General features: G+C 39.6%; 4 protein-coding genes across 4 annotated transcripts in view; all 4 read right to left on the reverse strand.

Annotated features, from left to right (window-relative positions):
* The window catches only part of LOC115102539 (homeobox protein Hox-C10a-like), a 71164-nt gene that overhangs the window by 8800 nt on the left and 35625 nt on the right, over positions 1-26739 (reverse strand). Inside the window, exon 3 of the mRNA XM_065005499.1 lies at positions 13367-13415. The gene's annotated coding sequence lies outside the window, so the exon portion shown is untranslated. The remainder of the gene's footprint in view (positions 1-13366; positions 13416-26739) is intronic.
* LOC115102544 (homeobox protein Hox-C4-like) lies at positions 6783-9649 on the reverse strand. Its single transcript, XM_029622614.2, has 2 exons — positions 8285-9649; positions 6783-7742 (listed from the first exon to the last, which is right to left on the reverse strand). The coding sequence occupies exons 1-2, from the start codon at positions 8724-8726 to the stop codon at positions 7375-7377; spliced, it is 810 nt and encodes a 269-aa protein (XP_029478474.1). The 5' UTR covers positions 8727-9649; the 3' UTR covers positions 6783-7374.
* hoxc5a (homeobox C5a) lies at positions 17502-20470 on the reverse strand. The gene is made up of 2 exons (XM_029622612.1): positions 19805-20470; positions 17502-18805 (listed from the first exon to the last, which is right to left on the reverse strand). The coding sequence occupies exons 1-2, from the start codon at positions 20298-20300 to the stop codon at positions 18588-18590; spliced, it is 714 nt and encodes a 237-aa protein (XP_029478472.1). The 5' UTR covers positions 20301-20470; the 3' UTR covers positions 17502-18587.
* LOC115102542 (homeobox protein Hox-C6a-like) lies at positions 21586-25954 on the reverse strand. Its single transcript, XM_029622611.2, has 2 exons — positions 23165-25954; positions 21586-22668 (listed from the first exon to the last, which is right to left on the reverse strand). Exons 1-2 carry the CDS (start codon positions 23571-23573, stop codon positions 22361-22363), a joined length of 717 nt encoding a protein of 238 aa, XP_029478471.1. The 5' UTR covers positions 23574-25954; the 3' UTR covers positions 21586-22360.

Below are 26739 nucleotides of genomic sequence, written 5' to 3' on the forward strand. Positions count from 1 at the left end.
GCACTGTAGAACCTTTTACCGGAAGGCACTGTAGAACTATTTTTTGTAAAAGGTTCTTTTATCTTGTCCAAAGAACCAAAAGGTTCCCCAAATTAGGCTTTTTCTAAGACTGTAGGCTGAACCATAGCTATTGGCTTCAACTCCTAACAATAATAACCCATTAAAACGACAGATTAAAAGTGAAACTAGCTATTTTGTCTTTCTTGGCCAACATATATCCTTAGTTTCTGGACATACATTTCCATGAACATTTGACTAAATTAACATGTTGGTTTGTGTCCAATATAGACATAAAACACTACTTTTCAGTTGTATCTCCCTATCTAGGGCCTATACCATAAACTGAACAACCAGTTCTTTCAGAAGAGTGCTTCTGGGAGTGAAATATTGTTACAATAACCCCATGCACTTGGATATCGGCCATGGCCAAAGGACCTCCAATCTCTACAACGGATGGAAGTTCTATTTTACATAGTATTTTTGGATTGATTCTCTGTCAATACGTTCCAACAGTAGGCTAATATAACTTCTAAAACTGTTATGTTCCATTTCTCAAAACACATGGTACCTACACAGTATACTGCAGTGAACTGTTACCAGTTTGCATCTGAGCATCACAATCTCATTATTCCCTAATATGTCCAGGTGGGGCAATATACTGTGCATCAATAATGACTACATTTGTTATGGAATATGTTCATGATTCCTGTATCTGCTACAATGCAATTGGACCCATCGAGTTCTGCAATAATGCCATAGTTTTGATCCTACAGAAATACATTTTCGCCTACACTCAGCAAATGCAACCTTGTAGTCCAACCAGGCAGATTGGTCAAGATTGACTTGTCCCGAAGATGTCAGTAAATGCCTTCTAAACCGGCCACTAGGGGCAACACGGAGCGCTATTACCATAGGCTTGGTGTTATGGACAGGCGTGGCGGATGGGCATAATCCCATGACTTCGGATCAGATGGTCGTGTGTCCAATCCCAGTGGTATACAATCATTTTATTTTATATTTGTTTTAACCCTATATCAAACCTTAACCCTTAACTGAACCATTCGGAATGAATGCCTGAATTGAATGTTTTAACCCAATCCAAAGCCTCAACCTCTCACCTGATTTAATGGACCTGCATAGACTTGGAGAGCTGACAAGAACAGATGGCTGCTGAGAATTATACAATACCTTGGAAATGTATGTTACTTGTCCAGAGAAATACATTTAATCAAATTCATATTAAACGTCTGTTGGGTATACTAGTGAAGACAAGAAGTTATGAGTAGCTCACTTGCTATTGCAACTAATCACTCTCCCTTTATCATTTAGGCAGCAGTCCAGTGCATTCAGTCCAGCTCTGACATTGATCCATGTCTCATATAGACCAATACTTGGACACTTGTCTACCAGGGACTGAAACTTAGGTAAAATGCTATATTACGTTACACTAATATCTATAAATGCTTTATAAGTAACTGCACTAGGCCTAATTACAACTGTTAAATGTAGCATATGTTATGATGTTTATAAAGGAATAACCATAATTGTATTGACAACTTTTAAGTCCATATACTTTTTAAATATTGAGCCTTGGATGGCAACTTTTCTACTTGTAAATAATTAATTAATAATAGATTTGAGAATCAATTCAACACACACACACACACACCACACATACACATACACACACACACGCACGCACGCACACACACGCATGCTCCTACACACACACACACACACACACACACACAGATGCCCATAAGCACACAGGCCAGACATGGTGCATCTGCCCCTCTGGGGGTGAACGGACCGACTAGATTTACGGATTTATGACACACCCTCCTTAATGAAGTCTGGTCAATGTGAGATTGAGCAGCCTTATTTCCCCTATCCCTGGAACATGAGATTTGACCCCTGTTTCAACTCAGCGCCTTCATGCAGCTGCCATGACTGCTGTATAAACAGACTACCAGTGGTGGAAAAAGTACTCCGTTTTCATACTTGAGTAAAAGTAAAGAAACCTTAATAGAAAATGACTCAAGTAGAAGTGAAAGTCACACAAAGTCTAAAAAAAAAGTCTAAAAGTAAAAAAAAGTCTAAAAGTATTTGGTTTTAAATATACTTAAGTATCGAAAGTAAATGTAGTTGCTAAAATATACTTAAGTATCAAAAGTCAAAGTAAAAGTAGGAATAAGTAGAAATTCATTATATTAAGCAAACCAGATGCACAATTTTCACACTCCAACACTAAGACATCATTTAAAAACAAAGCATTTGTTATTAGCGAGTCCTCCAGATCAGAGGCAGTAGGGATGACCAGGGATGTTCTCTTGATAAGTGTGCGAATTGGACCATTTTCTGTCCTGCTAAGCATTCAAAATGTAAAGAGTTCTTGTGGGTGTCAGGGAGAATATATGGCGTAAAAAGAAAATTATTTTATTTTAGGCATGTAGTGAATGAAGTGAAAGTAAAAGTTGTCAAAAAATATAAATAGTAAAGTACAGATACTAAAAAAAACTACTTAAGTAGTACTTTAAAGTATTTTTTACTTTTTACTTAAATACTTTACACTTTATGCAGACTACACCATCCCCGTCACAATAGTTTGGAGTCAGACCTTTCGTTAACAAATAAATTGGTTGAAGAAGAACTCATCTTGAACAAGGGAGAGATGTTTTTGTAGCCATAGTAATTTACTAATATAAATCTACAAATATTACCACAAAGATCATCATAACAGTTTTTTGGGGTGGGGAATTCGGATATATGATTTCCACTTCTTTTAACAAGTTTATTTTCGTGGTTCCGTCCGCCAAGAGAGTGTGAGAGAGAAAGATGCCTTGCCAGAGGCCTGCCGTAAATCAATGTTGCAAAGTGGAATGTTCGCCTGCATTCCCCGGAATCATATGGAGAGAAACATTCTCAATATTCTCTAAAGACTTTGAAGAGACAAGATTCACAATGGCTTAGCTTTTGCAGGAATGTTATCAAATAATTAGGCCCACACTCCAAAAATATAGGCGACATTTGTACAAAATGCAGCATATTCTATATTTACTTTTGGGGAATTCATCACACCAATTGAAATACACGAAGCTAAACAATTAAACAAATACAAAAATAATTCTGAAAAGACAGGTCTTAGCCCGTAGCTACAAAGAAAACATTACATCTGAACTAGCGCGTAATTGCTTTACATTTAAACCCATAGTGTATAATCTACTTTCAGATGTATTTATATTACCAGTATCTGGCTATATAATCTACTTTCAAACTAGCATTCTTCGTAATGACATAAACATGTAGATTGGATTGAAAGCTGCAACTCGGTAAGTAAGCTTTCAAATCAAGTTGAAAATACATTAGGTTAAGGTCTGTGAATGGACAACTTCGATTGTTTAAGTCACAGGAAAATAACTTGAAAAATTTCAATTTCCCCCATAATTTCTGTGCTGTATCAATAATATTTTCTTTCAATGACCGTGTACTGTACGTGTTGTCGTCCTCGGCCTATTGGAGCACCCTATGGGCTATGTCCGATTAATGAAAATTACAATCAGATATAACGTTTTTTTGTGTGTTGCTGCTTGTGTTTACTCAAATAATATTGAACAATGTGAAAATAAACGTATTGTCACACATAACCTCTGTGCAACCCCTACTCTCAAATATCTTCAGGGCACAAAATGTCAGGTGAGGTGGCTTTATGGAGATGCTGATAAATGGTACAATTACTGTTCTATAGCACGTGAAAGCTGTTCATCGCTTACAGAACTGTTGAGTGTAAGCGTCCTGTTTGCTACAAAATATTTGTGCCATGGACCACAGTAACTGCATAGGTTTGATATATGTTTTAGGGGCAAATCAAGGCATAGGCCTATATCTAAAATCGTGAAGTACATGTTATGATCACAAGTCATTTTAAAACGGTTTCAATGTCGAATAATTCTAAGAGGTCCGACTGAACGTCAATGATCTAAATATTGTTACAAATGGTGTAATTACAAATTACCACTGTCGTTCATATGTACACATCTACACCTAACCCATTCACACACATATAACCTCTAACCAGCACAGGTTGAAGAATCTCTACTAAGTGTGATGCATGCTGCCGTGGTGTGGTTTAATTCATGTATTCGTATAGGCCCCACTTCGACGACAGGTCGTAACAGACCAGTACGTAGTAAATCAGTGAACTGCAAAGAGAGGTACACGAGGTACAAAAGCTTCTAATAAAATACACCATGCGGCTGTATAACTTCACACACCTGCACAGTGCACTGCGAGACCATTCACTTCAGACCGTCGTCCATCATATATATTGGGGGATTCAGTCCTGTCCTGGTGGAGCATCCTATCATTGTCTCCATGAATGCCCACAAGTTGAAGACGTGCATTTCTTGTATAGCATGAATCAAATACATGACTTGGATTGAAATACATTAAATTGTTAATTTCGGCCTACAATGCAAGAGCAAATGTCCACGTAAACGTAGCCTATATATTTGTCTATATAATATTCATTCCAAAAGTAACGTTTACCCGTAATGATATTGAAGCTGTTATGCACCAAGATGGATGCATTTTCACAAATATACAACGTTTTCCCATGCAGAATCCTATAAATTGTAATAATGCATTCGACATGAGCAGGCCTAACACTCACATGCATACGGATCAGAAGCTCCAAAGTCACCACTTGGAAGTCCCTCAAATGTGTAAGATGTCCAAGGGGGCTAGGTCCTACACAATGGAAGAGAAGTGGCCGACAGTTCACCGCACTCTCGGGTCACCACTGAGAGCAACAAAAGAGTAACACATGCAGAGGTGCCCTTCCACCGGCCCCTCAATAGGCCCCGAGCAGAAAAACCCACAAAGGCCAGCGCACTGACGAAGCCACGTAAGGACGGGGTACCACCTACGAGGGCACACACAGAAGGTACACGTATAGAGAGCCAGTCAGGTCACAGGGGTTGCAAAGGTCGGCCATCCCGGCTGAAACGGACCTAATGGGACAGAAAATGTGCCCTCCGACTGAACTCGGCCTTCTCGCGGTTCGTCCCCAACTTCAATAAAGTACCTTTTCAGCCTCGCGACATGGAGGCGACAGGTTTTAGAAAGAGATTGGAGGGATGCTGAGACTTTGGAGTAGCTACACATTCTCTCAACTGTCAAGGGCCCGGTTTCCCAAAGCATTTTAAGGCTAAGTTCATAATTATCCTTAAAATGCTTTTGGGAAAACGGGCCCTGGCAGCTACATAAAGGCTCCTGGAATTGGGCAAGGTGTTAAGTTTCATTTTTGTCCTTGGTAGTTTTATTTCGTAAAGTTGCTAGTTAGTGAGTTGGGTTTATTTCTTTGTGAGGGAGGCTGTTGCCAAATTAATATATTCAGTCCCAAATAATTTTACTCTGTGGCGTTAAGATTGATGGTTCAGAATAGACTACATCTCCCCTTTGTGATCGTCTGCCCCCCCATCTAGCAAGCCGTTTTATAATTTCTATTCAAGTCACACATTTTAATAATCTATCAAATGCTTGCGCTCTTTTCAAACGTGACATGTTTTACACCACATTTTGAGCAGGATAAGAAAAAGATATTCCACAAATGAAATAATTTTGGGGAAAACTGTTAACTGAACGGTCTTTTTCATCATGCAAGACATGGTTACAGGAGAGAAATTGCACAATATGAGTAGCCTATGTATTATTAGAGTTGCATGGTGACAATAAATCCACAACACTGCCATATAGGCCTATGGAAAATCCCGCCACGATACTTTTGCAGTGTCGGCTACTTACCAAGCGCAGAGGTGACGATGACGTTGCTCGAGCGCCACTTTTTAAAAGCATACTCTTCACTTTGACCGGGGAGGTCTCAGGGCCCAACAGACATAGGCTACTTTTAGAATGACAATCTCAGAAAACTAACATTCCATTTTATATCTGTAGAAATGATTGCACATTGAGAAGGCCTGTGTGCATGCATATAAAAAACTTTTTTTTACAAGATATTCTATGAAAATCTGAGGCAATGCTCGTGGATATGATCCTAGTACGATATTGTGTCAACTATAGTATACTTTATTGTCCACGATAAGGCCCCATAATCTGACTTCAAGTTATTGACTTTATTAGAAGACAAGAAAAACAACCTGTAATTGGGGCAAAGGGGGAATTAATAGCAACCCATAACATCAACGCAAATGATTATTTGGTCATATTTTGACAATATGATAGTGATTTGCAGAGTTATATGCAGCAATAGGTTCAGTAATGAGCAGGAAACAGGGCTCCAGAAAGTCAGGCACTGGCCTATTCTACAGAGGGAGTCTGGTTGAGGGCCTGGTTGAATGGCTTGCCATGTTAATTGAATGTCCTTGAGACTAATGAGCAAGCATGTAGGGTAGGACGCATGCAGCCAGGCTATAACCCTTTATTTGGAATAGAATCATTGATTATGATTGGATTAGGGATTAGGTATATTGTGGAGTATTAGAAATGAAGGGGGAATATGAATGGTGAATCTGATACACATGCCAACCTCGAGAACGTTGCTAACGGACAACTTTGCCAAACAAATGTTTAATGCTTTGTTAGGCTGAACTATAAAGGAAATACAGTACTTGGTCAATTGTGACTTTCATAACATTTTGAAATAACGTTCACCACATCATAGGATGAGCTTCTGTTATCAAAAGAAATTACACTTGACCTCGATTGGTCATGAATAAAATCCATCCAAACATGAAAAAAAAAACTAGTAGACATTCACTGTTTTATTGACCAATATGATTATCACAAATACACTAAACTATGTTTATTGCATTTTACAATAACCTGCTAAAACACAACGTAAACACCACAAACTAAATTGTAATTCAAAATCCTGTTTTTGAAATAGGCGAGGTAATTCACCTTGTTGCAAGATCGATGTTCCCATCGGTATGTTCCAGCATTTTTACCAAAAATAACTATGATAATAATGGTATTCTTCCAGTGTTCCGCTTAAAATAAATAAATTGTGCATTTCACCTTGGGCAGCAGGGCAAACGAATGGCCCACCATAACATTTAAATCAAATGTAGGCCTACATTTTTTTTCCTTCATTCAAAACATTTTCTCATAAAAACATCATTTTGATTCAGCATGAAATAACTTAAACCCTGTGTCGCGTAAAAAGAATCCATCGGTATTCGCATAAATCCATGCTATATAACATGCATTTTATATAACTTTGGACTTAAATGAAACCACACAAATAGCTACGAAAACAAAATATATTCTATATGACTGATTATTTTATTCTATAAATAATCAGTCATTTCTCTATCTCCCTTCTTGAAGTGTTTTTGTGTTTTGTTTTTGTTCGCCTTATAACGTTGTAATATCCTCGCCATCCTCTCCTCCGGAAAGTTCATTTGGAATAATGGCACCAGTGGCCGAGGAAGTGGCGACAGCGCCGGTTGATGAGGTTGTGTTGGACCCGGAGGATACGCCCGTGGTGGAGGATCTCACTTTGGTGTTAGGAAGCCTATGGTCTTTTTTCCACTTCATCCTGCGGTTCTGAAACCAAATTTTGATTTGTCGTTCGGAGAGAACCAATGTATGAGCTATCTCAATGCGCCTCCGCCGAGTTAAATAGCGGTTATAGTGGAACTCCTTCTCCAATTCTAAGACCTGCTGTCGAGTGTAGGCTGTCCTAGACCGCTTGGAATCCGCTCCATTGTAATTCGGGTTCGCTGGAAAAGGGGAGAAGTAAATAGAAAGAAAGAAAAGCAGGGAAGGAGGGAGTAAACAAGAGTGTCCCAGTGTCAACTGGGATATATAATGGGAATGGGCAGAATAAATGGCTAGATATGGTAGTTCTGGTGTGAGAAAGAATCTAAATGGGAAGTTAAGAACTTGTCTATCTCTCTGTAATTAGGGGACACTCACATCCAAGTATGCGCTAAATTATTAATGCAAGATTACAAAGCGCAGTCTTTTTTCTTTCGTTTAATCTCTCCCCCTCTTCTCTCCATCGTGCACATAGGCTACACAACAGCAGAAGCCACATGGTGATACGGCTGCCAAGAGTATACCTCGGCTATAAAATTTATGGTGGGTGTAATTACCGACGCGGAGTCGTAAATCCGCCTCAATTGTGCCATTTCAAAAGCTTATCGTAGCAGGGGCTGGGAAGGAGATGGGAGTTAGAGGCACCGATAAAGGGAAGGAAAGGAGGAGAGAGGAGTAGAGAGTGGAGAGAGAGAAAAGACAAACACAGAGACAAGTTGCCTACCAGTGCTGATGTGAATTTTCTTCATCCATGGGTATACCACGGGCTGCTTGGAGGAGGCTGAGCTGTTTGGATGCTCCGGTGTAGCTTGGTTGCAGGCGGAGGATGCAGCCGGTGGGGTGGTGGGGGACATGGGTAGCTGTGGGGTCTCACATGAGGCTGGCTGCCCTTTCCCTGCAAGCAGGTGCGCAGTATGGGGTAGTCCATGTCCACTTTGCGTGTCAGGTTCAGGGATGCTTGCACAGTTATATTGGCGCTCTTGGTAGCTCGCCCGCGGAGGGTATAACTCCTGATGGTGATGCTGGTAACCAGAGCCAGGGTCCCTTGCGCGGCTGTAATATTCGGGGCTGTGGTCGGGGATGTAGCTGTTTTGTGAATATTCCTCGCATGGAGGAAATTTCGGATCAATGTAGGTAGAGTCCATCAAATACGAGCTCATGATCATTAATTTCTGGAGTGGAAAATAATTTTTCTAGCTTTGTCGTTTTTCTGCTCCATAAAGCCCTCCTACTTGCGAGCAGCCCTGTAAAGTTACTTTTACCACGTGACCCCACGGCCCAATAGCAGAGTGAGAGGTAGTCCCCGGATAAGGAACCAAAGGTTTTCGAACGTACCTTCCGTCGCCATTGTGGGCATCATCTCTCTCTCGCTGTCTCTCTCTCTCGCTCTCTCTCCTCACGCCATTTGTGTCACCAATGCAAATGATCAAAACAAACACCTCTTATGTGAAGTGTACCCTGTCATTACAGTTCTATTATTATTGTTGTTATCATCAGTATCATTATTATCCAGAAATAGAAATGGAGGTAGAGTGATATATGTGAATGGATCATCGCACGCAAAATCTCAAAAACAATTGGGTTGCTTACTGCAAGTAAAACAGCGGCAGGATTACCTCATTCACAAAAATAAAGGCAACCCTGTCTAAGAATATCCGGCTGCTGCCTTCAAACAGTCCATGAACGTTCGCGTAAATCGTACATGCTATGCAGTTCCAATTAAGCGAGAGTTTTTGAAATTAGAATTGGGCCTAAATCAGGAGACAGAGGACACCAGAGGCACACCATATTAGTATACCAGTATACATGAGCTTTTTCGGTAACAACAACATCACGAAGTATACTGAAGTACAAGTACACATGTAATACTTTGCATTTGAATACTTTCAAACACGGTCAAACACATCTCACTGCTTTAAAATAGTATTACGTAGATGCTAATGATAATGCAATATCACCGAAATCATGGTTGAATGATTGAAGTATGAATTTATATCGTTCTCCGTCGCGTGCTCTTTCTCTCTCTGGATATGTACAGGTCCATACATTTGAATAAGACACTACATGAGTATGACATGGTGATCCAACTAGTAAACAAATCAGTGTTACGTTACTCTGAAATGAGTCTCAGGGAGGTGTTTTGTCCATCGTGGCTTCATCTTCTTCAACACAAGTGGCTGTCTAAGTGCACGTGTATAGGTTATTCATTTGACATCAGCCCTAGCATGCGGGCAAATAACATCATCCATTACAACCCCCCCCCCCCCCCCCCATACACTGTTGTGTTCAGAAAAGTAAATCATTGCAGATAAAGCTGTCCATTTTGAGTGGTATCACTTGCCACAGATGCGTTACAGGCGCAATTATACTGTAATTAACTGTTGGCCAAATGTATTCCTGTTTTGTATTCCATCCTTTAAATTATGCACGAGACCACATTATCACAGGACAGTAGGCCTACACATAAGCAGTCTGTGAACTTTAGGGCTCAATAGACTCATAATAAAAACGAATAATAATAATAATTTAAAATACATCTAGAATAAATCTAGCCTACTACGACAGGGATGGATTATAAGAACATAAGAAGGATCAGAACACGAGGTCAATCACCTGCTTGCTAATCAGCGTCTAAATTCGAGGTAGTGGTCTTCTTTTAGTCATTTGTCAACATGATCTGGTGAAAATAACATAGCAGGGCAGATGTTTATGGTTTGTTTATGTGTAGAGCGCGCCCGCCATTTTTATTACTTTCGGCAGCAATGTTTGAGGCGTTTTATGGGGCTATAGAACGCCGTAGGCCTAAATCAGTCCGCTTTAAACGATCGCTGGTTGCTTACATGTTTTACTAGTACAGGCAGACTTGTAGTAGTATACCTTTGCTTCCAAATAGCCTACTGTACAAATATATGCCTTTGAACGTCATTACAATGCCTGGGCCTGGGCTTCTTCTAGACAATCTTAGATTGTTTTTAAGTTAGACACATATTTTGCACAGACTTCTTCTGAGATGTATGGCTATTCGTGCCCTATTATTCATGCTAACACGTGATACAACGCAGCTATAACCTACAGAATAGAAGCGACAGTTGAAGCAGACGATTATCTTGACAGACGTGGGATTTCAGTAGCCCATGTATTCCTGTAGAGACGTACTTGCGATTGTAATATATTAACACAAATTCGGTTCTACAGGGTACATATAGACAACTAATGAGTATTTTCCATTGTAGCATGAAAAGAAAATATCGAACTGCCAGAATTCTGTTAGGTGAAAATCTGTCAATAAAATATATGCAGTATTATCTTATAGCTCTCTCTCTCTCTCTCTCTCTCTCTCTCTCTCTCTCTCTCTCTCTCTCTCTCACACACACACACACACACACACACACACACACACACACACACGAAAAGAGTAGCCTGCCTTTGAGGTTAGTCGCTCCTCTAAACTATGAATATTCAGCCATAAACACGGTGCACGGTGGGTAGCCTGCAAAGCGCCGGCGTGACAGCACAGATGAAAAATAAGTTTCTATTGTCCCCAACGATTTCTCGTGCTCGCCTGCCTCGCTATTACCATACTGACCGCTCGGTAACCTCTCTGGCTGCCATCATAGAAGTTAATGAGAAGACGGAGATGAAAAATGTATCGTGCATGGTGTGAGTGTGACCTGTTTCAAGAATCTAATAGTCTACTGAAATGGTGAATAGGTATATTCAACCGAATAGCCTGGAAAACGCCAATTTAATCTTCACGTTTGTATTGATGCACAATTAAAAGATGAACATGTTCAGATGACTTGTGAACAAGATAATGTTATAGATATAATATAATATCATACATTGAATGGAATGGAATGGACTAGAATAGGTAACCATTTAGGATAGACAAGAGAAGAAGAAAACATACAGACTTTCTTGCTCATCTAACATTAGCATCTGCAAATCTCGGCATATGATTAAGCACTAAGGCCCGAGGGGGTGTGGTATATGGCCAAATCATTATAACGTGCGACGCAACGCAGAGTGCTTTGACACATATCACAAACCCCCGAAGAGCCTTATTGCTATTATAAACTGCTTACCAACACAATTAGAGCAGTAAAAATACATGTTTTGCCATACCCATGGTATACGGTCTGATATACCAGCTTTCAGCCAATCAGCATTTAGGGTTCGACCCACTCAGTTTATAATTAGAGTTTTCGCACTACCCCTACCAACCGCCCCCGCCTTCACAGGCCCGTGCACGCCCCCAGGTCCCATCTCATCCCAGCTCCAGTGTTGTGGACGCTTTTTAATATTCGTTAGACAGCCTGACCTGCGTTTCACCCCTCACGTTTGACTTCCAATAGTTCACTGCCAAGGATTATTGATGGGCGAAAAGCAATGAATTCCTTCTCCCCACAAATGGATTTCAGATCTCTCCCCTAGTTCAATAACTAGTTATAATGTAGAACTACAGAAAAATGAGGCCCTTAGGCAAACTCATTTGATGTTTCATTTGTTCATGGGAAAAATGGTGAACCTTTCTTTTCCGTCACATGAACACCTTGCAGCATGTTCTCTTTCACAAACATAGGCTGCACACTGTAACAGAAAACTGTAAATGATACTGTAATTGTGGCTATTATCAACAGTAATATATTCTGAAACGTCTTACTGCAGCATACTGTCAATTATGGTGCATTGTGGGAAAATGTTGTAGTTGGGGAAAGAATTGCTGTATTTCGAATGGCACTCAGTATGCCATACCGTATCTTTGGAGCACTAAAAACCCTTTGACCACTAGTGTGGTTGCATGGTCATGTAGTTTCTGTCTCATTTACATATTTTGAGGCGTGCATTGTAAGAGGCCATATTTGTTGCACCCATGAGTGAGAATGCGGTACCAATTGAACTCCAATGTGGTTATAGGACCCCAGAGGCAGTCAGTCTTAAACCTCAAATGGTTGAGCAGTTTGCCATGTCATTTTGATCTGTTTTTCCATGCAGTTGCTGCCAGTTTAGAAACCGTTGTTAAGGCCTCTAGAAGTGTACGTAATATAAAAACCCAGATATGAATTAGTCTACTGTAACCTGTAAACACTTTTCTTAGCAGCCAACCTGCTTGTACCAATCCCTTGTAATTACAGTAAAATACTGTGAAATACGATCTCCTCCCCTCAATTCATTTCATTCATCCATTCACTCATTCTTTCAGTCATTCATTTCGATTATGGTAGCATTTTCTTTTTTACAGTATACTACGGTACATTTACGGTAATGTACTGTGTCCTTACACAGTACTTGCTTTGATACTTTGTTAATATTACAGTAGGTGTGCTGTAATATTACATACAGAGTTGTACTTTCCACCTAGATGCCTGTAAACTACTGTCAAATTCATAATAACCCTTTTTATAGTGCATATCTGTAACACACGATGTGCATGCAACACAAATTCTGTAGGCTACAACATTGATAGTAGGATAACAGAAGATTCGTTGTTCTTTCACTGACTGATTGTTATAAATAGATATCTTTCAGAAAATTAGAACCCAACATGTGTGAAATAATCTTTATGATGTTTATATAGTGTAATAACGAGTAATTGTTGTAGAATGGAATTTGTGTACATAGGCCTAGTTAAAACGAATTTCTTAGCATGAAAGCAAATAGCATATTTTTGCTAATATCACCTCGCCCAGTGCATTTCACTGGCTTGGCTATTATCAGGGAACACTGCCCTCTCTGTTGGCTCTGCAGGAAGGGACCGAATGGGGCAGGAAGCCTATTGTTTGTGCAAAAATAATAAACAACTTACCGATACTGTACATATCCCCTTCATTCTGTATCGGTCCTCATTTCGTTGTCTGCAAAATAAAATAACAATCAAAAACAAGATAATGAGCGGGATGAGATACTAGAGTTCAAACTCCCGATTGGCGCGGTGGTCTAAGGCACTGCATTTCAGCGCTAGAGGCGTCACTACAGACCCTGGTTCGATTCCAGGCTGTGTCACAACCGGCCATGATGGGGAGTCCTATTGGGCAGCGCACAATTGGCCCAGCGTCGTTAGGCCGTTATTGTAAGTAAGAATGTGGTCTTAACTCTCTTGCCTAGCTAAATAAAAAACCTGTAAAAGTATATATATTATTTCATCCCAAATTATTCGGAATGGTTTTAATAACTACCCTAAAAAAGTGTAGCCTATGATGTCCTGAAATTCAACATAAGGTAATATCATGGACGTTCAAGATAGTATTTTTGTATTGTATTTTCAAATTTCACAACTAAAAAACACAACGGACATTTTCGTTTAGAAATGATATTTTTTCGCAATAAAAAAAGAGGGAATTATCTAATAAATTAGCAGGTTTGAAAAGGCTAAAATACTGTGAATTACAATATTTTACGTCATAGAAAAGCAATCGATACCAATTAAGTCATATGTCACAAATCCCCTTTTTCTAACGACAATTTCTCTTCTCTCTGAAATCTCCCTAAAATGGCCAATATATATGTGGCCTAAGCCACATGGGCTTAGGCTACAACTTTCCCCATTAATAACAACAATGTTAGTGTTCTTGACTTTGCATTGCTTGTTGTATCCTTTTCTCTCCATTGCCACTTTATCCTCCCAACCCCTTCTCTCACATCCCCCTCCTTCCAGTTAATTTCTAATTGAGGTAAGGTGTCCCAGAAAAAGCTATAACAAGTGTGTGATCTTCTAGAATTGGGGCCGAGGAGAGATATTAAGGACAGGTCGGTTTGGGGTCGTTAAACTGGATTTATACATTTGGCATTTCCTTGGGCAAAAGTTATATTTATAGAAATCCCTCGACTTCGATTCAGACCATGCTGATTAATGTTCAATTGTCAAAATGAAGATTTTGTCACCGTATTGGGTATATTCAAGCCTGAAGCATAAACGAATTTGATTGTACATCATAAAACTTGCAATCTCTACAACTGGAAAAAGGGTCCGTTTTTTTTCTGTTTTGCATCTGTCTTACATTGGGCAGTTTTTGGCACTGAAATGAACACAGTAAGACATCCAATTAATGGCATAGGCCTGCATGCTCAATTGTGTTTAATTCAATCTCATAATGAAACAAATTAATTTCATAAAGTGAGAGTCATGTAATGTGAAAATATTACAATATAACAAACCATTAAGTTAAGTACGCAAACAAATACAACATAATAATATAGTTTTCTGTTCATCGAGACATATTTGTTGGCTTCTGGAGGTGGGTTCCTCTAAACAAACAAAAAAAATGAGGCAACGTTCTCAATGCCTCACAACTCTCATACTATCTAAACTTGACAGTGGTTTTCTTATTGGATGAGTAGTTGCCAATCACTGTCATGGAATACAGTCAACCGGAACCGGAACACTAAAGAATAACTGAGTTTAAGAACAGTGAAGAACTTAACTCCATTCCAATGAATATAATGCAGGTGAATCCCCTCTTTAACATGCGCTATATGGAGGTGGAGCATGTTAAATAGCACCCCCTATTGGCTTCCTCTCTCTTCATCTAACAGGAATTATTGGGAAAATACTCAACATGAACCCATCAACTCACTGCATCATCAGGGCCCAGAGTTCCTCCTTGACCCATCTGTGAACTGACCAGGAAATACTCTGGGCCATAATTACAAGCTACAACATGGGGCCCAGAGTTCATTGGCAGGTCACACGAACATGGAAAACTCAAGGCAGCAGAGGATCTTACCAATATCATCCACACAACTTTCCCAAGTAAATAGTGATGGATAAAATATTACAATAGGAACTAAACTTGTTGCTCTGCTACATCCAGTTTGGCTTCAGAAACGTTTTCCACACCTTCCAAAACAAACATAAAATCACAAACATGCATTGATTAAGGGATGGATGATGTTTATCCACTGAACTTCTAACGTCACAGGCATCAACTGGGCTGCCCTGCAAAGATATTGAAGACAGATGAAGCATTGAGCAGGGACGATGATGACACACTCTTCAGTCTCTGAGTCATCAGTATGATTGCTTCAGCAGTATCTCCTTCCCTATCCCAACCAAGCCAAACCTGCAAGGCGGGTTGTTATATTTATTCAAGTAGCAACGAGTTATTTATGCACATGGCCAAGCTCTGGAACCTGACTGCAATGGTTTGGATAGCAGCTGTTGCCTCATCAACACACACACACACACACACACACACACACACACACACACACACACACACACACACACACACACACACACACCTACAGAGTCTCTCTCTTGAGTCTCTGACAACTATGTAACATATTATATAGCATAAAGCATCTGACCATTGTGCAGCAAAGTGGAGTTGGCCTTTATCTGAAGAAGTATATACTCCGTTCTGTATAAAGGTGCATGCCTAATGAATAAGAGTAGCATAAGTAGAACACACTCAAGTGAAGCTGGAACAGATCTCTCTTTCCCAACTCTACTCCCATAGCTTCATTTTGCCAGTGGTAAGGGGAACATGCATGGATGACACACGTTTGTAATCTATTGGAATACATTTTGCCTCTAAGGACCACACAAACAGCAAACAGAGTCAGATATATAAAATAACGATTGAGTGTACAAATGACAAGGGATGAATATCACAACCATTTTAAAACAAATCCCGTTTCGTCGGAAACATCAAGCAAACCCAACCACAGCACCAAATACAAACAAAACGCTATAGTTTGACACAACATGCTGGAAAGTACAAATATTGTAAACTTACTGGAGCGTTTAAGGATCCATTTGTGACTGAGAGAGCACAGCACCACCATTACAGGCAGACTAGTCCGGGCCAAGGTAATCCACACTAACTGCCACACAGCCCTTTCTTCCTCGGATAAGAGGAGCCAGCAGCTGCGATTCCGGACAGTTAAGATTATATATGATGTGTATATATCGAGGGTTTGTCAGCTCTTCCAGGCCATAAAACCCACTTTAATGGCACCACGTGCTCCGTATGCACCATTCACAGGCCCCGCTAGAGGCAATTGGCATAAATAACCTTCCAAACTTTAAAATACTAAAAGAAAGAGATACCATAAAGGGGAATTTGATAGCCCTACATAGGCTAACGTAGCACGGTTAGGCCCGACAGTGCCATTGAGAAAGCAGTCCATGCTCTGTTGCATTTATAGACCTAGCAGTAAAAAGGCTACCTGCCTGCGAGGTGAGTGAAAATTATATATTTTTTCATTTGAGACGATATTTGCGACAGGACATGGCATCTGAACATTTGTTGTCCCTGTTAACCTGATTGTTTTGGTTAAGCCATTTAATTAAGCTATTCTTAAAATTACAGTTCCACGTGTCACTAGGCCAGCAGTGGGTCAAATTCAGGTCAATGCATAGTTTTGTTTCAATTTATGGTTTTGTCTATATACACAGCCTGCAGCTCCAATATAGCTTACAATATTGACCCACGGGATTAAATGAACATCTACTCAAAGCACAAGAGATAAAGACATTAAGTCAACCGTTTATTATTTTTCCACTTTGAACAAAAATGTCCACATAATAATTCACATTTCCTGTTGCTGCATGACTATTTTCATGCGGTAGCAAACTAGGCTCAAATGAATATCCTACATTTCATAACCGTATCTTTTACATTTGATCCAGAATGCCATGGAAACATCAACGTATGTAGGTCACCAGCCTCTATAGAGAAGAAAGTTAGTCTGCATTTCAACCCATGAGAATTTAGTAGCAGCTGGCTATGTGCCTCTATATCCTGTTAAAACAGGGACCATTTCCCTATCTGTGGTGGAAAGGTGGATACCTAGTCATAACGTTTTATTGGGGCCTTAAACTTTTATGTGCATGCGTTTGTCTGACAGGGATACTGTAAATGATTGAAATAGACGGTGCGGGGACATGTGTGCCTACACATGTAATGATAAAAAAAAGCGACACGAATGTGCTGGTATATGGTATGGGAAGTTTATTCAAAAGGTCTCTCAACACCTGTAAGCGTTTTGATTGAATCACAAGCTTTAACATACCATGAATTATACAATAGGTCTTGTAGGTATTCAGATAATCCAATATGTAGCCTACACTGTTGATATCTCCGTTTTGGAAAATGTTAGTGTTAGGGTATATTTGTACTTCTATAGTTCTATAGAATCATCCAAAGTCTTGATATTACATAGAGACTAGAAATAGACGACATGTACAACACATTTCCATGTCTGTTGACAACTCTGGACATTGATTACAGTGAACAATAAGATACAAAATCAGTAAGAATCTGAAATTGGAGAAACGCATGTCGATGGTTCTTCAGTTGAAGGGTATGGACATGGACATCTCAGGTCTATTGGTATGGGTGCTGTCCTCAAATACCATCACGAAACTCTTCAATATTTGGTTGGACATAATTACAAGCAGATCCCTGACCCTGCTGGTCTATGCGTGTAGACAATCTATTTGCTATTGAAAAAGTCAACCGTCTGTTTATATCGTCTGTTTTTCTTATTCGTGTGTAAAACTCTGGCCAAATATGAATTTTAAAACATTTAGAAAAATCAAATATTTTCGTGATCAAGTCTCCTCGTTCTCATTGGTACCCCTCAGTAGGCTTATCAGTCATTTACATGATCATAATTATTATCTCAATGCTAAGGGTATAGCCTATAGAATGTTTATTTGGTGTCTATTTCATTTTTGAATGTGACATGAAAGAGGGAGTGGCCTTATAGTCCACAGCTCTCCCTAATTCTTCCAAAGGTCCTGACACAATCTTTACATTAAGACAACACATTACTTTATTATTATATATATATATTTAATCTTAAATGTTGTACAACCATTAAGCAAAGAATACAAGTCCACATATAAAGTGCCAAACACGAAATATGCAAATAATGTAATAGTCCATAACACATAATAGGGTCTGATTCTGAACACGGCCTTCACGTTTCAAATCATGGTCTCTCTTTCTCTATTTAGGGTAGGCTTAGGCCCTACTTCTTTTAGCTGTTCGTCTCCAGATCAGTCATAAACTCCATGTTTACATTGAATCCTTTGATTTCAGTTTCGAATCCTTCTTCCACTTCATACGTCGATTCTGGAACCAAATTTTAATTTGCCTCTCGTTCAGACAGAGGGTATTGGCGATCTCAATGCGCCTGCGACGGGCGAGGTAACGGTTGAAATGGAACTCTTTCTCCAACTCCAGAGTCTGGTAGCGGGTGTAACTGGTTCGAGAGCGTTTACCGTCAGATGATTCTGAAGTGGCATTAGAGAAAAACAAATAGGTGTTAGCCTACATTTGAAGTAAAAAATCCAGAGCTGTCGAACATTATATACATCTTATACGTAAAAAAAAAAAATATGGCTCGAGGTCAAACGGTTTGGATGACCTGAGAATGAAGACTCCTGTGAGTTACAGAATGCAAAACCATTCAAATAATGAACAAATGGTAAAATGGCCTTGTGACTAAATCCCCAAAAGTGAAACGATTTAAATTCAGGTTAAATTCGTTTTTTAAATTTTTTTACTAAATAATGGCATTGAAATCAAGGGATAACATCTCTGGGATGACAACCAATTTTATTCTAATTATTTTTAATTGAAAGTAAAAACTTTTATATTCTGGCACTTTTTCATTTCAAATACCACTTGGCAAAATAAATAGTTGCCCTAGTTGAGGGAAATACAGATCATTGTTACAAGAACACTTGCAGAACTATAATTTAAGTCTTGAACACAGCACTAAATGCAGTGCTAATATTTAGTGGCTAAATCCCAATGGGCAGCTAGTGGATGTTGGACATGGCAACATGAATGCCTTTCCGCAGTTATATCTGGAGCTTTCCAGGGTGAAAAGTTCACACGGAGGTCAGGGCACTGGTTTCCCCCCGAGAGTTCAACTAGACTAGCCTATACTCTCATTTTAGACTAAAATAACCTGTTTGGAAACGAAAAGTACTTTCAGCCCAACAGAACTCTCATTAATACTCGTTCATCGTTTTCTTCAATTGTTTGTTTCTCTTATCCAATTATGCAGCAATCAATCTAACCGCAGATCATCTCTTCACAGTAACAGAACAGGTTTACGAGCAATAGATGCCTTTGTCAAAATTTATGACCGCCAGTTTTATTATTTCCTGCGTTTGGCCAATAAAACTCAAGAGTAAAAACTATGAATGGACAAAAGCAGGATAGCAGGCGAGGGAGTGAGTGAGGGAAGTAGTAGGCTATATACATTTGACAAATAAGTTTACCGTGGATCATGTGTAGTTTCGTCATCCAGGGAAAAATCTGCGGTTGCTGTTGATTGTCCAGGTGCTTCTTCGAATGGATTTGATGTTTTACAGGTTGCATAGTTTCGACTTTGATCGCGCTTTCTTCGGTCGTAGTTCTGGGGTTTTCGACCACCTCCATTTGCATTTCATTCCCTTTGCTCAGTATACCGTCACTGAGGCAGTTCTGCACGGAGTTCCGGGAGCTCAAGGCTGAGTATGACTGTGGTCGTGTTGGAGATTGAGTGTCCGTTTTGCCTTGCAGGCTAGAGTTCATCTCTTCTCGTTTTAGAGAGTTTACAGTGGCATCAGAGGAGGTGAATGTTCCGTTGAAATCATGAAGACCTCCGTTATAGGCATAATTAGCTTGATCGAAGTCAGAGAGAGAACCATAACTGCCTAAACTATTCATGGCGCTACAGGAGGATGCCTCGTGCGTTTGCTGCTTAAAAATTGAATTTGCTACATAGGAACTCATCTTATACGAAAAACAAAACACACAAAAACGCTGCAGAAGAGATACATGAAGTAAAAACTGCAATAGCCTATAGCCTAAATATTTTATCTGGGAGTAGCCTGGGCTAGATATTTGGCTCTTGTATTGTTGTTTTTATTGGTTATTGCTTTTCCTATGAAGCTCTTTGGAAGTTCAAGGGGTATCTTTCCTAAAAAAAAAAATAAGCACGATTTATAGGTGGGGGAATGGTATTTTTTTCTTGATTCGACGCGCACTGCCCAAATATGGGGCATCTGAATAGGATCACGTGCTGATGTTGGCCAGTCATACATTGGCTTGATACCCCGGGGGTATATTGATGAATAGGAGGAACGTGTCCGGTAAACTTTGTGCTGTGGGCTGTTGGGGACCTTGTGGGGTCTTTGTGTGGAAAAGGGCGAGACTCTAAGACAAGAGCGTCATCTGGTGTCTGATATAGGGCAGGCCAGGGCGGTCATCTCATCTATGCCCCCTCCATTATGCCCTTGCCTTGCAGCATCATATAGCATACCAGCCTCTGTTGAGGGTGGGTGCGGGGTGCCCCATAGAGGCACTATGAAGAGCAACACTGATCGAGCAATGGCGTGATTGTTAAGCAATAAAAACGTAAAATGCTCTATAGTAGGCTATAATAGTAATAGTAATAATAATAATAACATTAAATTAACTGTTTGCTATTCGAGGAGCCATTATTATATTTAGGTTTGTCTTAATTTGGTTTAAATGTAGTTTTATAGTCATCCCAGGAGTCCATATAGGTCCAAAATGTATTGCGCAGAATAAACAGTCACCAAAGCCGATAGACTAAATGTTTTACCAGCTATCAGCTTTTATAGCACAATATCATATTTTCCTGGCTTGTGGTCACGTTTATTTTGGTATGCCAAATTGGTTTCAGTTGCAACTTCATTTGGAAATTGGATAGGCTATATGACTAAAAACAATACGGGTGCTTTCTTAAACCGTAATGTGTCAAGTAACAGGTTATTCATACATGAGAGACCTTGACGAATGACCAATCAAACACACAACTTGTGCAAAAGACCGTATGTCTTCTCTGGATTATATTGATATGACGTAAGGTGTCCACTTAGTCTATTTTTTATTTTTTTTATTTTACCTTTATTTTACTAGGCAAGTCAGTTAAGAACAAATTCTTATTTTCAATGACGGCCTAGGAACAGTGGGTTAACTGCCTGTTCAGGGGCAGAACGACAGATTTGTACCTTGTCAGCTTTTGTGGATTTACATACCACACGGACGGAACTGTTTTGAAAACATTTTATTCAATGATACACAAAACATAAATTCACAACCTTAAACAACGTGATTGATTCCTCTTGTATCATTTCTCCCTTTTTATTAGGTAGTCTTGGGTAACCATAAACGGTTATTATGCCAAAAAGTGGTAAGTGCAACGTTAAGAGAACATCCGTTTAAGCAGCATAATGCACACAAAGCCCTCACAGAGTATATATGAGAATACATAGAATATATACAGGCATATCTACAATTTAGGTAGTGTAGTTCACCCCGTGAGAGCTTTCAGGATATTTGCAGGAGTCATATTGCGATGGGATTCATGGGAATGTAAAGATTCAAGTACATTAACACAAACGAAATAAGTATGCCTGAGCATTTCCTTCACATTTGGAATGCTTATGCCCCATTGTGTTTGTAAACCATCCCCAACACTGACCTATGTGAATTGACTGAAGTAATCCGAACGATATATTTGACAGTGTAAAGGGGGCAATTCTGGAGGGAAATGATGAATGTTTCACATTTCACAACACAAATAGCATGACTATGACAAAGGACATTATGCCACTAGAAGTAAACAGCTATCAGTTAACTATATGCTTTTTCCAGCCTAAAATTATCCGAATTGCAGAATATTGCATGTTTTCACGCGCGCGAAGGCTACGAGTTTGTGAGAGAGAGAGGGACAAATAGCAGAATAATATCATGCAGGGGAGTTTGTGGTCTTTGAATGGCTAGGTAGTTTAGTGGAGTTTCATGATTTCGTTGTAAAATGTCTTTCATTCTTTCTCTTTCTTTTCCTCCTCTTTCTCCTCTTCCACGCTGTCTCGTTCCTTCTCCGCCGTGGCCCCTGTCGATTCACTTCCCGTCACCGTCGACGTCAGGCTGCTCTCTTTCTTCCATTTCATGCGACGATTCTGGAACCAAATTTTGATCTGACGTTCTGTCAAACAAAGGGCGTTTGCTATTTCGATACGTCTACGTCTGGTTAGATAGCGGTTGAAATGAAACTCTTTCTCCAGTTCCAGTGTTTGGTAACGGGAGTATATCTGGCGTCCTCTGCGTCTGTCTGACCCATACCCAACTCCTGTGCAGAGAAAATAAATCATAATGTACTGGATTACATTTCTATGTCAAGCCATTATGTGAATTGTTCTGACATAAATTGATGCAATTACCATAATCTAGATTAGACATCATGACAAAGGTACTGACAATGTGATGGGAGCAATTCATGTAGAAAATAGCCTATCTCTGGTCAGGGTAGAAACGCATATGGCATGCAGTAAAATAAACACGATTCTCCAAACCATGCATGAGACTTAATCTGCATGTCCAATATCTGTTTGTAAAATATACGTAGCCTATGCAAATTGTTTAAACTAAATGTATAATAGTTAAATATATCATCGTTATTTTGGGAAACTGTTGGAATAGTTACGCACACTCAGAAAAGAGGCCTTCTACAGGGCGAGACGATACAATGATGTTTTATGGGGCCATAAAAACGAAGATGCTCTGTTGCTAAGATATATCGTGAAACTGGCTCATTTACTTAATTTATTTGTTGTAGTAAAACTCACCGCTGTGAGAGTTCATTCGCTGCATCCACGGGTATATCTGGACGTTAGCTTTCTGCTCCTGCGATCCTCCTCTGGCTTGATCCAAACTGTACTCCTGAGCAATGTGGTTTTGTGCATTCAGTCCCATGCTTGTTGTTTGTCTGCAACTGGCAAGACCTCCATCCTTGTCTTGAAGAAACACATTAGATCCATGATACTCATAGGATGCCCGGCTCGGCCCAAAAACAACATTGTCTTGGGGAGAATAGAAAGGATTTGCGTATATCCGATTCTGGGTCACAGCAGCCCCATACGACGAAAAATGTCTCACTGTGTCATAAGTGGTGGAATTTAGTGGCACGCTTGGCAAAACATCTTGACCACCGGATAAATGGCAGGAGAGTGACGGGTTTGCGAAATACGAATTCATACCTTGCCTGCAACCCTTCTTCTTCAACTCTCCGCACTTCTTAATCAGTATTTTTTTCTCCACTTTCCCCTCTCAGTAGCTCCCCCTTCCACTTTCCCTTATTCTGGATATGTTGCTGGCTGCTCACACACCTTTGCAAAACCTTCCTTTCACCCTTTCGCTGCTTGTATAAATAGACGGTTGCTTGAGGTTTCAATATTATTAATTTCCAATCTCCGGTAAGACTCACAAACCCGAGTGTTATAGCTGATCGCTTAGCTCCAGAGAGAGGCAATATGACAATGTCAGCTGACCATTCTCCACCAATTGAGAGCAAGGAAACTGTAGCTTTTAGCTAACCAGCTATAGCTCTAAAAATGCAGCCAGAAAACGAATGCATTAAGTTAGTGGGGCATAGCAACGCATGTATTAAGTTAGTTGGACATTCCACACTGAGCAAGAAAACAAGACGATATAAATATATAAGCGACGTGTATATGTCTGCAATATCAAACTGCTGTCCAGAACCAGAATAATCCCGTCACTGAATTGGCATTTTAGTTTTTTTTAATGTAAATTTTTAAATGGGTTGAATAAATTGATACCTATACATATGTTTTACCTGCTTATGTGGCATGGCGTGTGTGTGTGTGTGTGTGTGAGTGCACGTGTGTGTGTAACACACTTACACACAAGGACAATGTAGTTCGCACGCACATATTTGAAAATTGTGAAAGCCAATAAAGAGTACAATGTAATATGTAAGATAATGTATCGTTTGTCCTCGCCGCTGTGTACATATTCAGTGTAGGTTGTATCCAAATCAGATGTTTATGTAGTGGTAGCGCTCTCATAAAGCTCGCGTGCTCTGTTGGTTCTTGTGTTTTAGCTGGGCAAGAATTTTTCACATTCTTTCCATGTTTTACATCGTGTATGAATTAGCATTACATGACTTGAAGGTAATTATCGTGCCTCGGCTCTTAACGGGTAATTCCGATTGCTAGGGGGAAGGGCGGTGGTGATAAGAATGCGTTTAGGGTCTCTTCTGTGAAGGGCAATAAAACCAAGTGAAGTTTCTCAGCTCACCAACAAATAACTCTGTGTATAGCCTACATAACGATACATCCTGAGCCTCTGAAACGAATGCGTTGGATTATAAACGCAAGAAGAATAACAATGTAAAAAAAGAGAGAATTAGTGTTTAATTGTATTTGAAGTTACTAGCCTAAGTGGTAACCGTTTAGAACACTTTTCCTGAAAACCCAGCAATCAACCGTGAGTAGAGAATTGATCAGGCTACATCAGAGGATATGTATCCACAAAGCACTGTTATGGAGATGGTAGGCGATATCTTTACGGATACAATCACATCTTAGAAATGTAGAGTTAGGTATTTGTTTAGTGCCAAATTGCGCTAAATATAAGTTATGTGAGTTGACTTCACAAAATGATTACATTGATTAATGGTAGTAATGGAATTTTAGTGTCGACGGTATGCTGTACATCGTACACAGAGGTGGATATTTTGAAATAGCCCAGTGCTTTAGCTATAGATCTATAATTGTGTGCTATGGGGGCCTGGGACATATGCTCGTGCGTGAGTCAGCTGTGGAAACGTTAGGTATCCTATTGTCTAAAATGACTGACAAGAGTAATTTATCAATGAATGGCAACCTGGATTTAAAAAAGTGGTCTCCTTTCTATAAGGTAGGCTACTCAATTTGAGGTACAAACCCGACAAAACTGTTATTCCAAAAATGAATATTCCACATTGAATCCTTTTGTTCTCCATGTGTGGAAAATCTCAGTCAACAATAGCCTACTGCAAACCCTTTTACCACTATCTTCATCTTCAACACACAGCTGCATGAAAATCCATTCAAATTGATTCATTTGATTGTTCAAACAACCGTCAAGCTATTCGATAACAACACGTTGGTTAGAGAACGATATTAGCTAAAGATCAGATTTTTTCCCCTCAATAATCTATGGTAACAACGTCTAGTATTGAAAACAATGACATAATTCACATTATTGAAACCACAAATGTAGGACATACGTATTTGACAAGGGGATGTCTACGCGTAGGCCTATGCAGTCTACAATAAAACAAATCTTTAACTTGCACATAGTAGGTCTATTTTGCTGGGCTTCTGTTGTCGGTTCTAAAACAGGCAATAAAAGCTAGAACGGAAAGAAAGACGAGGACGTCTGTTGTGCAATAAAGGCTTCCCACTGGATTAACCGCCATATGTTTACATCCGCAGACTGACAAAAATGACACAAATAGGAAAACCAAATAGGAAAACCCAAAAAAATCTGTGGGCCTCATTGTAAACATTATTACATGTGTGTTATGGTGTTAACCATTTGACAACATTTAAGTCAGTTGAAAGTGCGTCATAACTCTCAGAAACTAGATATATAGGCCCATGCCTATGTCCTTCACTTGAAATGTAGTGAAGATGCTTTCGTTATGCTCACAACATTGCATTTCACCAGCCTACATAAATTGTATCCCCATTCTGCAAATAGAATTACGATTCTCCTCCGAAACTCAACTAAGCCAAAAATAAGTATGGGTTTCTAGCACTTGATGAGAACCATATAGCCGAGCGCGCTTCTGAAATCAGCAATATTCATAACGTATCACCATCACGTACTTCAACGTGTTGTCAACTGTGACGGATGAGATGACTGAGAGCAAACCACAGTGACTACTTGACTATACGCTATATGCTCTCTTTGGTATTTCACGTTTTATACCTCTCGGTAGGATACAACATCTTAGTTTTTATCCCTTATTCGACATGGTTGTTTATAAAGCCACTATGATTATTTGTACTTTCATATCATGGAGTTTGTGGTAGTTCCATTGCATAATTCACAAGAGCTGTTGGTATGCGGTATAGCGATGTGAGCTGGGAGAAAGAGCTGTAGGCATAAGTGTTTTGGCAGCCCTCAAGACAAATGACGTGGACTCATCTCAGCTTTTGAAGCAGAGAGGAAAGAGACCGTTTGGCCCGTAATTCTTTTATTTCTTTGAAGAAGAACATCTGCACTGTTGCACTTTATGACTACCCCTATGCGTGTAGCTAACTATAATACTACTACGACGACTACTACTACTACTGCTTCTACTACTAACAATAATACTATTTTTGACCAAACACAATATTATTATTAT

Source organism: Oncorhynchus nerka, linkage group LG20, assembly GCF_034236695.1.
Source record: "Oncorhynchus nerka isolate Pitt River linkage group LG20, Oner_Uvic_2.0, whole genome shotgun sequence".
Lineage (NCBI taxonomy): Eukaryota > Metazoa > Chordata > Actinopteri > Salmoniformes > Salmonidae > Oncorhynchus > Oncorhynchus nerka.

Coding starts and splice junctions, on each gene's coding strand:
- LOC115102544 (XM_029622614.2), bottom strand. CDS start 8,726: ATGATCATGAGCTCGTATTTGATGGACTCTACCTACATTGATCCGAAA. Junction 7,743..8,284: donor GAAAATTCACATCAGCACTG/GTAGGCAACTTG, acceptor CCCCTTTTCCAG/CGAACCCGAATTACAATGGA.
- hoxc5a (XM_029622612.1), bottom strand. CDS start 20,300: ATGAGTTCCTATGTAGCAAATTCAATTTTTAAGCAGCAAACGCACGAG. Junction 18,806..19,804: donor GAAACTACACATGATCCACG/GTAAACTTATTT, acceptor ATGCCACTTCAG/AATCATCTGACGGTAAACGC.
- LOC115102542 (XM_029622611.2), bottom strand. CDS start 23,573: ATGAATTCGTATTTCGCAAACCCGTCACTCTCCTGCCATTTATCCGGT. Junction 22,669..23,164: donor GCGAATGAACTCTCACAGCG/GTGAGTTTTACT, acceptor TTCTCTGCACAG/GAGTTGGGTATGGGTCAGAC.